Genomic DNA, 15,052 nt, shown 5'->3' with positions numbered 1-15,052 from the left:
CATCTGCAGACGAAAGTTGAACTTCCATCACTCAGATTTACACATCTTAAATATGAAACCCCTGATAAGTATAATGACTCTTCAAATTTAGCAGAGTACAAACAATAATTCTGACAACAAAATATAATTTTTGAACTTCATTGTTTCCTCTCCAGATAAATGAACATGCATTATAGCTTTTAAGTTTCTATTTTCATAAAATTTGGATGCCAATCATAAAGAGTTTTAAAAAATAAGACGGCTTTTATGAACCCATATGGCAGCACATCAAGTACAGGAAACAAAATCCATATATTACCAAATAAATCTCTGTAAGTTTAAAGAAAAGTAAAAGCATAATTGCTTAGCGACCAAAACATGATGTGAATTCAAACATGCCTCAAACTACATGTTCTGCCAATGTCAAAATTTTCAAATGCTTGCGTTCTCGAAGTTCATGGGGTACAGGGCCAAATACTCTAGTTCCAACAGGCTCCCCCTGTTTACTAACTACAACCACGGCATTGTCATCAAACCTGATATGGCTCCCATCACATCTTAGTCGCTGCATAGCAGCACGCACAACCACACAATACACCACATCTCCCTTCTTGACTTTGCCACGTGCATGTGCTTCCTTTACTGATGCAATTATTGTATCCCCTAGTCGAGCACCTTTTCTCGACTTGAGGGCCTGAATGCACATCACCCGCTTTGCTCCTGAGTTATCCACGACTTTAAGACTGGTTCTCATCTGTATGAATGTTCTTCTTTGCTGTCAAAATATTAAAAAGAATCAGCAGATCAATATATGTCAAAAATTCTTATGCTTTCTATCATTAGAACTATGGTCAAGCAAAGTTACAACCAAATAGTCCCCCCATATAGCTATTCTGAGCCTCAGTGGTTCAGAACACCAGATCAAAAGGGATATAAGACAGATGATATGAAATAAAACATATACATGATTTTAGACTTCAAATGTGATAAATCATAAATGTTCAGTAACCACATACAAGAAATGTGTCAAATTCAAGTTACAAATGACACACGGCAGATTAGCAATGGTGGAGCTAGATCAAAATTGGCACTTTAAAAGGATGACCCAAAACAATGGGAAAAAAGAAATTGCCTCTTTGCAGAGAATTTCATCATTTATCTGTCTGGACTCTCTACTTTTCTAAAATTCATGATTGCAATGGTCTGGAAATTGTAAGGTTAATTTGGGTCGCAGATGCAGGTATTTAAAGTTTAAACCAAGTGCAAAACCTAAAAAGACAACTTCACTGGACCGAGCAGGTGCCAAAATCATTTATGTAAAGCTATTGTGAATTACCACCTACCAAAAGCAGCAAAAAATGCTTCAATCTTGGTAATTTAAATAACACAACCCAATGAAAGCAGCATATTCACCACAATTCAAATTGGAGGTGGAATTTGAAATGCTTTTCAGAGGTCCCTTCACGTTTTTGACCTTAGGTTTTCTCTTAGGCACTAGGGAAAATTGCAAGAGTCTATATATACAGAGTGTATGAGATGCTAATGAAAGGAAACTATACTAGATCCACTTTAGAACTATCACAGAAAAAATACAAGTCCATCCATATCTATAAGGATTTCAACAAAGTAACAACTAAGAGATAACACAAGCAATTAGACATATCCCTTAAAGGGCTCTTCTGGGAAAAACTCAGGCTTCAAAGAAAACTCAATGTACCTAATCTCAAAAATAGGATTACAATTCTATATAGCATATCAATGCTCTCAACAAAAGGTACAGGAGATCTTCAATTTTGTATTCCAGAGTTGATCCATTAGCTTAACCTTTCTATGAACAAACCATACAGGAAGATGCTTCAGAAAATAATAACCTCAATCCATGTGAACTTAATTATGGCCACATCACAATAGGAAAGCATTGAGTGGCACTAGAAAACAATGGGCATAGACCATGAGTAAACTAACCACCTTAAAAAAAGCACCAAGATATGTCATGATATTGCCCTAGCCCCAAAAATTAGTTGAGGACACAATCCATTAGGGATGTAAGTCATGCAAAATATACAAAACATTCCAAACAATATTAGGTATTACCCTCCCAAAAGCATTCATGTTCTATATTGACTGTTGTTAAGTAGAGAATTAGAATTTCCATGGTTTAAGAATCTATTGCAAGTTGTTGTTAAGCTGCTTGTGTGTGAAGACATAGCTTATCCTTGCCCTAGAAGCTTTATTAGGACTGGTAGACAGTCGAAAGAGTATCTCTAAACTTACTCTTGCTAGAGATTTCCCCCATTTAAGGTTTCTTCAAGGGATATGGTATGTTCCAGTCATTATGTTATGTTTCTTTGCACTTGAATTCTCTATTATGCATTCAATATGTTGTTGATGACAAAAAGAACAAGGTAAATTGTTGTTATCATGGTAGCATTACACTTTAAAGACTCCCAAGCAAAAATGTTTCTGACATTCTTTTGAATCTTTTATGCATACCTACGGTTAGTGATATGTAGCTTCAGGAGATATTTTTAATGCCTGCTATAGTGTTCTCCGTCTGAGAAAGCCATTTCATCTTACAGCTTGCTGGTCCCTCATTGTCCATGCTGCGTATAAAGACATAAGTTACGTTCAGCTGACCGTCTTCCTTGTATGCCAGCGATTACTCTTTCTTGTATCCCATTATTTATGTTGAAGATTGTAGCTGTGATAGAGATCTTTATCTCTGATTTTATGAAATAGAAATATGTCTGTTATGACTGATATGGTCATCTTCAGCTGAAAGAGACATTTTGTGATAATATTTAAGATGATTTTATATAAAAAGATGTGTCATATATCTATCATGCAAATAGGTGTGCGTATGGAAATATGAAGTGTTGAATATGTAGAAATATGAAGGGTCTTGTATAAGAAATTTGAAGAGACTTCATGTATAATTTGAAGAGTCTCATTTCAATCTATTTATGTGATTGCCCAGTTTATTGTAAGCAATCAAGTGAAAGCCTTGTACTTAAACATTTTATTTATCAATAAAAGACATTTTTCTGGTGTGGCTGGGTTTTTCCCTTCGAGTGGAAGGGTTTTCCCAAGATAATCTCATGTCTTTTGTTCATGTTTTTGTTAGTTCTTATTGCTGTTTATTTTTATTTCTAGGCAAAAATTTAACATGGTATCAAAGCAAGGTTTGATAACAACAATAAGAAAATTGTTTAAAGACCATATGTGATAGTTATTGTAGCTGTGAGAGGATTTATTCATGCCTCTTTTGATATTATTTCCTTCTATGTTTGGAAACTATCAAGGAAGGAGATTTCGAATTATGTATGCATGTGCGATTATTCTCTTGCAGGAATTTTTAACAGAGAAAAAGAGTTTTATGATTTCTGAAACTGGTTTGAGAGCCAATATCCTTTGGAAGGTTTATTGGAGGGACAGTGTACCATGGTCTCATGGCGTTGCCTTGACTCTTCTTTTTTATTTTTATTATCAAGGCTACTGCTCTGTCAGAGCTTATGAAGGAGGAGAACGCACTTCATTTGTGGTCTTTTGCTTGAGCATCATTGAGAAGAATTCAATGGTTTATGTTCAGGGCCTTTTGCCTCTATTTTTTCTTCTTTTCTCTGCAGCGATGTAGTCGTGTTGGGCAAGTATTCAATGCCCTCCGCATCCTTTCTTCTGTTATTGAATTTTTTTGTAGAGACACTAGGATAGTGTATTATGGTAATTCTCATCTGGTTTGTTGGGTATTGCTCTCAAAACCATCAGACTTTATATATTTCCTGCAATGAACTCCTTCTTTAGCACATTCATCAATATTTAGGAAGACAGAGGAGAAATACAGACAGAAATGGAGCTCGTGTTATTGAGTGAATAGACATGCAGTGGTAATTGTCGACTGCTCAATGTTTGAGCGGAACTCTTCAATCTCAACCTTGACCGTAATCAAGGAACTTGTGTGGTGGACAAATTTGTTTCAAAAGACAGCATATCTATTGTAGATTCATTTAAAGAACATTAAGCCAAGAGATTCAGAGCAGAGGAGAGCAGAGATGTCAAAGCGCAACATGCAGATTATTCTCCATGTCAGAGCATGTGTACAGGCACCGCTTGACAGAGTAAGTGTCACAAGATGGAGGAAATTTTAAGGATTCAGATCGACACCATACCACATCATGGAGATAGCAATGTTCAATCTTCAGTCCCTGGCGATACCGACTGACTGGCAGGGTGCCGTCTGCTCCGGTATGTTCATGGTGTTAGTTTTAGTGATCTCTGATAGATAAAACTATTACAATAAATATGAATAACAATAGATATTCTTACTTGAATAACTGCAGTGCAGATTTGTTCTTCAAATGATGAATGATCTGTAGTTGCTGAGATGCAGGATATCCTTCAATGTATATCGCTGGTAACACAGACTGTAGAATGAATATGGTGATAGTCTTCCAAATCAGATCGAAGAGGGGAATGCTTAGAATATATTCTGCAAGATTAATGTGCAGATCACTGGGTCTGTGATGCCTTCAATTGATGACATTCCCATCAGTCTGCACTTGTTTATATAAGTATGAGAAGGGTCATGCCCCGTCGAGTCATGACTCTACGTGGCCTTTGGCCAGGCAGGGTCATGCCTCTAGGGAGGCACAACTAACTAATGTTAGTTACACTAAACCAACATAATCAGTATTACCAAAAGACTCCCGATGGCATATAACCCCAACATGTTAAGATGTCTGCCGATAATCTAAACATGATACTGACTGCCGATAATATTATCAATCATCTAATACAAGTAAGACAATTATCTAAACATATATATATGTAGGTAACATCAATGACTGTTATCAGATAAACCTGATACAGATTTGCACATGTTGATGAACATCATTACTTCTACTGATGCTATACATCAACACTCCCTCTTAGCAAGGGAGAAGTAATACACCTTTAGATTTCAGAATAGAATATCTAAACACTTTATCTGATCTTAACACTCTAAAATAGTGACCAGTCAAATAATTAAAATCACCATGCTATGAACACTATCATAACATATATGTATGATCTCTAATTGTCTAAAAGAATATCTAGAGTAATCATAATGAAAGCGTTATCTATGATCTCTAATTGTCCAAAACAATATTTAGAGATGTCCATGATAACATAATGGATTTGTTATCTATGATCTCTAATCGTCCGAAACAATATCTAGAGATGTCCATGATAACAGACCTATCATTTGCAAAATTGTCACCTTACAAATGATTACCTTCTGAATATATATGTCCATGAAAGATTGTCACCTTTCATTACATATCTGATGCGACTAAACAACAATAGAAGCATAAACTCACATGAATTGAAAACGTAAATTCAATATTCAATATTACACTAAAACAATATCTAGAGATGTCCATGATAACAGGCCTATCATTTGCAAGATCGTCACCTTACAAATGATTACCTTCTGAATATATATGTCCATGAAAGATTGTCACCTTTCATTACACATCAAATGCGACTAAACAACAATAGAAGCATAAACTCACATGAATTGAAAACTTAAATTCAATATTCAATATTACACTTTAATCATACCAAGTTTTCCTCTGAAGTATTTCAACTTCACTTTAGCAAGAGGCTTAGTAAAGATATCTGTTGTTTGCTCATTAGTACTGATGTACTCCAATTGAACGATCCCTCAATCCACTGTATCTCTAATGTAGTGGTAAAAAATTTCAATATGTTTGGAATGATTGTGAAAAATTGGATTAGCTGAAAGCTTGATGCAGCTTTGATTATCATAATGAATCACGGTGGGCTTCAAAGGTCCTTTGAACAAATCTACTAACAACTTCCATAGCATACCACTTCTCTAGCACCCAAGGAAGATGCAATGTATTATGTTTCGGTAGAACTTAATACAACTAAAGACTGTTTTCTACTGAAACAAGAAACCATACCAAATAATAGACTGAAGTAACATTTAGAAGTACTCTTACGTTCAGTAGGAATGCCTACCCAATCAGAATCGGAATATCCATGAAGTTTGATGTTGACTTTATCATATTTGATTCCCATGCCAATAGTACCCTTTAGATATCTCAAAATGTATTTAGCGACATGTAGATGTATCTTCTTTAGTGCACGCATAAACTGACTCAAGGTGTTAGTAGCATAACATATGTATAGACCAGTATTCACCAAATATATTAAAGATCCAATAATCTGCCTGTAGTAAGTAGAATCTATAGGTTCTAATTTGATCATATCATCCTTCAACTTGTGTAGATTGACTTCCATAAGAGTAGAAGTTGGTTTACATTCCATCATTCCAAATTTTGTTAAAATGTCAACTGTATATTTTCCTTAATTCAGAAAGATGTAGTTGTCCTGTTGCCAGACTTCCAATCCCAAAAAGTAGTGAAGAAGACCTAAATCTTTCATTTCAAACTCTGTTGTGAGCTCTTGTTTGCATTTCTTTATGAGATGTTCTTCACCTGTTATTAACAAATCATCAACGTATAACACAAGAATAATCATATCATCACCATCTATTTTGAAGTATAAGTTAGGATCAGCTTCATTTTTAGAATATCCTAACATCATTAGATAGTTGTCTATCCTTTCATACCACGCTCTGGAAGCCTGTTTGAGACCATATAAAACTTTCTTTAATTTACAAACATGAATTTTGTTATCATGAGTGTTGAATCCTTCTGGTTGCTCAATATAAACTTCTTCTTCAATTTTGTTATCTAAGAATGTTGTTTTAACATCCATTTGATGAACCTTCCATCCTTTGGATGCTGCAATAGCCAAGATGATTCTAACTTAAGTATATCTAGCAACTGGTGCAAATGTTTCTTCATAATCGATGCCTTCTTTCTGTGAGAAACCACGTGCTATGAATTTGGCTTTGTACTTTTCAATGCTGCCATCAAATGCATGCTTAATTTTAAACAACCATTTAGAAGAAACGACTGATTTGTTTTTAGGTCTCGGTAAAGATCCCATACATCATTTTTTAGTATAGAGTTATATTCTTCAATCATTGCTTCTTTCCAAGACTGATTTGAAAGTGCTTCTTTAACATTTGAAGGTTCAGTTTTTATGAGTTCAGTTAATAATGCAACATAACATGATTGATTTATTGTTCTTTTACTTTCTCAAATCACTTCATCAGGATCAACCTAATTTTCTTCTATCATTTTACTGGCCCAAAGTGGCCTCTTTTTATTGTTGACATTTTCAAAATCTTCATGATTAGATGTAGTGGTAGAGGATGGTTCAATATCATTCTCCCTCTCAATTTCTGCTTGGTGATTTTCATCTACTTCAGGAATAGATTCAATAATAGATTCATCACTGTTTCTAGAAATATTAAAGGCGATATCTTCTTCAAATTTCACATCTCTACTAATCTCAATTGTTCTTTGACCTGGAATGAAGACCCTGTAGCCTTTTGTTGTTTCAATGAGTATCCCCTTCTTTCTGAATGGTTCTAGTTTTGTTCTTTTCTCTTTAGGAATGTGGATATAAACAAGACATTCAAATATTCTTAGATGACTTAGATCTGGTTTAATGACCGTAAATACTTCTTCAGGAGTGGTGTTCTCTAATACTGAGTGTGGACATCTGTTTTGAATGTAGACTACAATGTTAGATGCTTTAGCCCAGAAAGAAGTATGAAGGTTTTGATCGTGCATCATTGCTCTGGCTGATTCAACAATTGATTTATTTTTACATTCAACAACTTCATTTTGTTGAGGATGGTACAAAAAACTCCCTCTTAATCCCAACAGCAATACAAAAGTTTTTAAAAGTTTCAGAGATGTATTCAACTCCATTGTCTGACCTTAGAATTTTTATTTTCTGTCCTGACTGATTTTCAACTAGGGCTTTGAATTCTTTGAATTTTGATAGTACTTCGACTGATTATTTCTGTTTCAGAAAGTAGATCCAAGTTTTTCTAGGGTAATCATCAATAAAAATTACATAAAAGAGGCACCTGTTAAGAGAAGATATAGACATAGGACCGCAAAGGTCAGTGTGAATCAGTTCAAGAATGGATTTTGATTTGTGAACACTTTTAGGAAATGATTGCTTAGTGTTTTTGCCTAAAGCACATCCTTTGCAAATGATTAAGTGATCAATTTTGAAACTAGGTAGATCTTTTACAATTTTTTCTTATGGATGATAATGCACGATAGTGAAGGTGACCTAGCCTCCTATGCCAAATTTCGGTTGAATTTGATGTTTCATAACTAAGAGCTAGGTTTTGATTATTACAAAGTTTATATAGACTTCCATCTCTTAATCTGATGGAAATGGCTTTCTTGATATTATAGTTCTTTGGCCAAGATAGGACTTTGTCCTCTTGAAAAGTGATTCTAAGTCCTTGATTAACAAGGCCAAAAATAGAGACTAGATTTCTTTTTATTCCAACTACATATAAAACATTTTTGAGTTGAAAGTAATTCTTGAGTTTAGATAAATTGAACAGGAACCAATGCCTTTGATGGGATGAGTAGAGTTATCTCCATTGGTAACTTCTCCTGAGGAGTGTTCTGAGAAAGTTTCAAAATTGTCTCTAAAACTGGTGATATGCCGAGATGCTCCACTGTCTATGATCCAAGTGTTGTTGTTTTAGTTTAATTTGCTTGAAAGGGCTAAGTAAAAAGCATAGTTTTCTTTTTCTTCTTTCTCTACTTCCTCTCCTTTGATTTCTACTAAGGCTGCTTGAATTCTCTTCTTTTTAGAGCAGAAGTTATGGGAGTGACCAATTTTATCACATTTGAAACATCTAACTTTGAACCAATCATGTTTCTTATATCATTTGTCAGTTCCCCTTTTATTATGTTTGAATTTTCTTTTCTTGTTTGAATTTGCATGAAGTGCTTGAATATCTCCCTCTTGATTTATACTTAGCCCTCTTGAGACTAATCTTGATTCTTCTTGTGTGCATCCATTTTTTACTAAATCAAATTTAGGAAGTTCAAGTCAAGAGCTTAATCCTCAAATAAATGTTTCTCAAGATAGAGGAAGACCTCTTAGTGCTATCATGCTGAATTCTTTGTCATCAACTCAATTTTCCATTGTTGCAAGTTGATCTTTTAATTCAGAAATCTTTAGAAAGTAGGATGTAATAGATTCTCCATTTTTCATCTTTATATATAGTAGATCTTGTTTTAGGGATAATAATCTACAAGTATTGTTGATTTCAAATGTATCTCTTATAGTAGAGAACATTTCAAATGCAGTCTTGAAACTAGATATGGATAGAAGAATATGATCTTTTATAGACTCTATTATAATTTTCATTGCTTTGTTATTGTGTCTTTTCCATGTTACTTTTTCTGGATCATTTTCAGGCATGGATGTATTTGTTTCAATATACTCCTCTAATTCCATTTCTCTTAATATTATCATGACTCTAATTTTCCATGATGAAAAAATTGATGCACCCTCAAGCCTATCTTCTAACCTTACATGATTCACCATTTTGATTTAAGAATATAATTTAAATTTTGTAAATCTAAGACTTTAGATTCAATTCTGAGTAATAGATTTTCTTATCAGAATGGCTCTGATACCATGTCAGTTTTAGTGATCTCCAATAGATAAAACTATTACAGTGATCTCCGATAGATAAAACTATTACAATAGATATGAATAACAATAGATATTCTTACTTGAGTAACTGCAGTGCAGATTTCTTCTTCGAATGATGAATGATCTCTAGTTGCTAAGATGCAGGATATCCTTCAATGTATATCGCTGATAACACAGACTGTAGAATGAATATGGTGGTAGTCTTCCAAATCAGATCAAAGAGGAGAATGCTTAGAATATATTATGAAAGATTAATGTGCAGATCGCTGGGTCTGTGATGCCTTGGATTGATGACATTCCCATCGGTCTGCACTTGTTTATATAAGTATGAGACTCTACGGAGGCACAACTAACTAATGTTAGTTACACTGAACCAACATAATCGGTATTACCACAAGACTCCCGATGGCATATAACCCGAACATGTTAAGATGTCTGCCGATAATCTGAACATGATACTGACTGCTAATAATATTATCAATCATCTAATACAAGTTAAGACAACCATATATATATAGGTAACATCAATGACTGTTATCAGATAAACCTGATACAGATTTGCACATGTTGATGAACATCATTACTTCTACTGATGCTATACATCAACACATGGTTGACCATTCTCTTATTGTTTTTATTTTCTTTTGATCTCTTGATTCAACCATTGAGTCAGTTTTCATACTCATATTTGGCTTCGATGTGGAGAATGTAGCTATCATCAAAGTTTGTTTTCAGACATTTTTTATTTAGTTTTTGGTTTTGCTCTCTTATTGATGTAAGTGAAACTTTAGATCTTGGTCCTACAGATCTTCTTGTCCGTTCCTCTAAAAAATCAGTGAATTTTATTTCTTTTAATTGTCAGATTGATCATACCTGTTAATCGCCATCTTCTTTCATAACTGCTTCGGAGATTCTTTTCTCTTTGTGGATTCTTTGCTTCGTATCAGCAAAGTTTCTGCGTTCCCACAGCTGTCGTGTTTGATTTTATTAAATTATGGTTATATGTTATATGTGTCGTCGTTGATTCCGGCTACGTGGGTCAGAAGATTTGCTTTTTGTATCGTGCAGTCTGTATTTGTTATGGGGCATTTTTCTTAACAGTAGCCTTTGATTCTTCTTTCTTTCATCATGTCTATGTGCTTCCTTGTTGGCCTTTATTATGGTTGGAGAACTTCTTCAATTAGACTTGAAAGTAGGTTGCCAAAGTTTAAGGATTATATGCTGGTGCAATCACACTTCTGTATATTTTTGCTCTGCCTAACACCCATATTCTAGATCATTGTATCCCATCTTCTGGATATTCTCTCAGATTATCCTTCCAACCAGGCGGACTACAGAGGAAATTAGAATACATATTGCCGTGATGGGGTCTGAGACTTGTTACCAAAGCTACTGATTTGAGCTTCAGTTTATGCATTTCAAAGAACTCAGGGGGTCTTCTTTCATTCATCGCATATGTATTAACTCTTTTATCATGGATTAAAATGAGCGTCAACAAATGTTTAAGGATTATGAGAAATGTATGTCTGTGAAGAAGCTAAGTCAGAGGCTATTGCAAAGGCAGTGGATGTTATTTGCATACAGATCACAGCCAAGGTAAAAGTCACCTCTTGGCATGAGACTGCAATGATTTAATTTCTGAGATGGCATTAATCATTTTCTGGCAGAAATATAAGTTATGGACCTGCAGTTTTAATTTTGGTGGTTGTCTAAGTCAAGTGTTATCCATTGCATTATTTCTGAGTATATGAGGTGCATAAAAGAGAGATCGAATAACTCCAAGGTTAAAGGTGTACGTTGTTGATCCTTGTCACCAAGGAGAGACGCGGCTGGGCATTTTGAGGTTGTGTTGGGTGTTCTGGAGACCACGACAAGGAAATTTTGTCCCATTTGAAAGCTGCCAAATTTGCAGGTCAACTAATGTCGACCATAGTATGTCCAGGTTGCTGCGGATTGGATTGAGGAGAATCTATATCATCTCAGCCTTAACAAGAAGCTCCAACAGAGGTTGGAGAGGTAAATTTCATGTGTGCTGCACCTGCAAAGCAATCCCAACTGATTTTCGTTTTCATCTAATCTATTGACTTTGCTGCTAACAAAGGAATGATTAACACATTTGAAAGATAAGTATAGGCACTCTTTAAGTATTTTTATCTCTTTGAATATGGATCGTGAATTTTAGTTAATTTGAATTCATGCCGGGGATAACATATGCTTTTAGCATTGATCTATATATTTCTCTTCATGATAGTATGATTCTATGAACTTCTACTAATCTCTCCTAAAATGCTCTAGGACAAATTGAGAAGCAATAGGGTGATAAGAGATTGCAGCCTGAGCCAAGATTCTTGAAGAAGAGTCAAACCCAAATGCATGGAGCAACATCTAGTATGAAATCTTGAAGCTGGATCAGACATGGAAGAAGAGGATACTCTGGTATGGAAGAAGCCGGATCATGTGAAATCTTGGTGTATGTTGCTAGTATAAGCCTGAACATTGTCAGTGAGCTTCATGCTGAATTATATGACTTGATGTGGAGTATTTTGGTGTGTTCTTTGTATGGGATTCAAATTCTTAGAGATCACTTGGTGTGAGATCCTATCATGTGATGGTTTCTTGGTGGATCTAGAGACAGCTGATTCTTGTTCAAACTCCATGGTGCGGTGGGATAATTTCAGTGTTAAAGCTAAAGCATGTTCAAATTTGGCGTTGGTGTTATTCTTGACAATCTTTGTTGCTGTCATGAATTTCAAGCTTAATTCTCTGTGCTAGTAGTCTTGTGCACATCCCGATTGGTGAGGGATTCAAAATTCTTTCTCCAGTTAACAGTGCATTTCAGATTGGCTACCTGGAAGTGGTGTAAGGTGACTTGTCATTCCAGGCTTGTTGCAAAGGTCCCAGGATGCACTATAGGAGTGCAGATTGGAGCACTGTACACAGTCCTATTAACAAGGTTGAATTTGATGAAGAGGATCTAAAGTTCAGCATTGCTTGCATCAAGAAGTTGCCTGATTTGAGCGATTAAATGAAAGATCATCCAGGCTGTTAAAATGAACATGAGGACACTACTTCAGCCATGGGACTGATTTGGTGTCACATGTCTTCTTTAAAGAGGAAGAATCTATACAGTTTGTCACTGTGATCAATTTATTCTAAGACAAGGAATTAAGATTCAGAGGGAGCTTGATCAACAGAGGGAAAGTGCCAAATCCTTTTGCTGAGAATCAACTAGCTCATGTAGCAGTGTGACTGCTAATACTCATTGTTTGGTCAACATTGGAATCAACTCTGATTTATTGTGCTAATAAAAACAGTGAGTTTGCTGCCCCTATTGAGAGGGAGTCTCGGCATTTAAACAGTCCCTTGAGAATGAGTTCTTCTCTGTGAGAGAAGTTCGAGGTGCAATCCCTTGTTAATTAATGCATTCTTCTCTAGGAGAAGACTGAGGTGAAAGCCCTCGTTCCACCCTTTGCGAGTAGGTACGGTGGACCACCCTCTGCTAGTAGGCATGGTGGAAATGCATTCTTCTTTAGAAGAAGTTTGAGGTGAAATCCCTTGTTCCACCCTTTGCGAGTAGGCATGGTGGATATGTATTCTTCTCTAGGAGAAGTTTGAGGTGAAACCTCTCATTCCACCCTCTTCAAGTAGGTATGGTGAATCACCCTCTGCATATAGGCATGTGTGTGACTCCATGACTTTAATTTTATGTTCTTTTGAAGTAACTATGGTGAATTAAGGTATGCTGAGATAACATGTGTTATGTGATGTTTTACCATCTTTGGTTGCAGCTATGTGTGCCTCCCTTACTAAAGATTTCTCTCTTGCTAAGAGGGAGTGGTGAAGATAGTAGTTGCGATAGAGTTCTTTATCTTTGATTTTATGAAATAGAAACATGTTTGTTATGACCGTTATGGTCATCTTTAGTTGAAAAAGATATTTTTGTGATAATATTGAAGATAATTAAGTCGATAGGCTTATTAGTATCAGACTTGCTATTGAATTGTTATGACAATCCGGTGGTGTTGAATGCCATCATAACGAGAAAATGGTCAAATTTCAGATTTTTTGGTCAAGTTATCATACGCCAAAAAGGACATCTTAGCTTTGGTGATAGCACTTCCTAAATAGAGCCACGATGGAAAAAATACTTTACTGCAGGTGGACTTTAAATTGTATTCAAGATCTTTAATATTGACAGAGACCACAATTTGGATTGGGATGAAATTATATTGATAGAAACTTTACATTAATGCAGACACGCTTTGTAACGATGGAAAATTTATAATTATGCACATCCCCTTCGTGAAACGTGATCAAATTGATCGTTGTCAATAACTATTAGGGTTTGAATCACCTGAAATCGATCTTGCCGAAAACTCTATAGTAGCACAAGTAAGATTTGTAAATCGTCATAAGCATTATTAATAGAGACGAAGATATTAATAGAGACGAAGATTAGGGTTTCGGATTCCTTTTAAATCAATCTCAAAGAAAATTTTCTTTAGGTATTCATAAATACAGGAAAAGTCAAATGTACCACTCTTTTCCATTTTGGTAAATGGTCAGATACGTTGGAAAACATCTGTAGGATTGTTCTAATTTGTGTTTAGTTTTATACCATGTTGGCAATCTCATTAGGATTCGCGACACAAGTTGGTGATGACCTAAACAATGGATTTACACAAAGCAGCTCTAGGCTATCAAGCTTTTTGCCATATTAAATAGAATTTCTTACACTTTTCCTGTGTTCCCCACTCTCTCTTTTATAACTTTACTACTGAATTTATATGTTCATTTCCAAAGGAATCAATCTACATTGTCTGTAGAGCACTATTGTACACAAGATTCAATGCATTCTAGATTTATACAACTTAACTTTTCTAAGCTTTTTAGATTTGCATTTTTTATTAGAAACACTAATCATGAGCATTGTAAATTATTATTATTTCATGATATCTATATGTACGTTAGTAGAGTGGTAACTTATTTGGAAACAACGAAAGGGAATTTATTTAGTTAACTTTCTTACAAACAACTCTATGAAGTTTTCAATTATTTTATATAAAAAATTGTAAAAAAGCTAAAATAAATTGAAAATTTTAGCATATTATTTCTTAAATTCCGATTCTAGTATGTAATTTTTAAATAAAATTGAAATGAATTGTCAAAAATAAATTTTATTTCTCATTCATAATCAATTTTTTTTTAAATATTATTTGCATAAAATAAATCCTATTTCTCATTTATAATTTATTTTTATATTTTTATAAATGATCATCCCACATATTTTATGGCTCCACATATTTTATTGTAGTTAGCAAATCACAATTCTTCCTACATAGACATGGATTATTAGAAAAGGGGAAGGAGAAGGCACAGAAGGGGCGAGAAGGATAATGAGAAGGGGAGAATGAAGTGGAAGAAGAAGAATAAGGAGAAGTAGACAATTTGGGAG

General features: G+C 34.8%; 1 protein-coding gene across 2 annotated transcripts in view; it reads right to left on the bottom strand.

The window, feature by feature from the left end:
- Positions 1–272: 272 nt before the first annotated feature.
- LOC149539584 (uncharacterized) overlaps positions 273–15,052 on the bottom strand; it is a 44,789-nt gene continuing 30,009 nt past the window's right edge. For both annotated transcript variants that reach the window (XM_089800816.1, XM_089800817.1), the window contains exon 4: positions 273–754. In XM_089800816.1, coding sequence (XP_089656942.1) covers positions 380–754 — 375 coding nt within the window. In that variant the 3' untranslated portion in view covers positions 273–379. The remainder of the gene's footprint in view (positions 755–15,052) is intronic.

This window comes from Cupressus sempervirens, chromosome 9 (assembly GCF_028749045.1).
Source record: "Cupressus sempervirens isolate cs-2001-9-10 chromosome 9, ASM2874904v1, whole genome shotgun sequence".
Classification (NCBI taxonomy): domain Eukaryota; kingdom Viridiplantae; phylum Streptophyta; class Pinopsida; order Cupressales; family Cupressaceae; genus Cupressus; species Cupressus sempervirens.
Note: the sequence above shows the minus strand (reverse complement) of the source record. Positions and strands in the feature narration are given on the sequence as shown.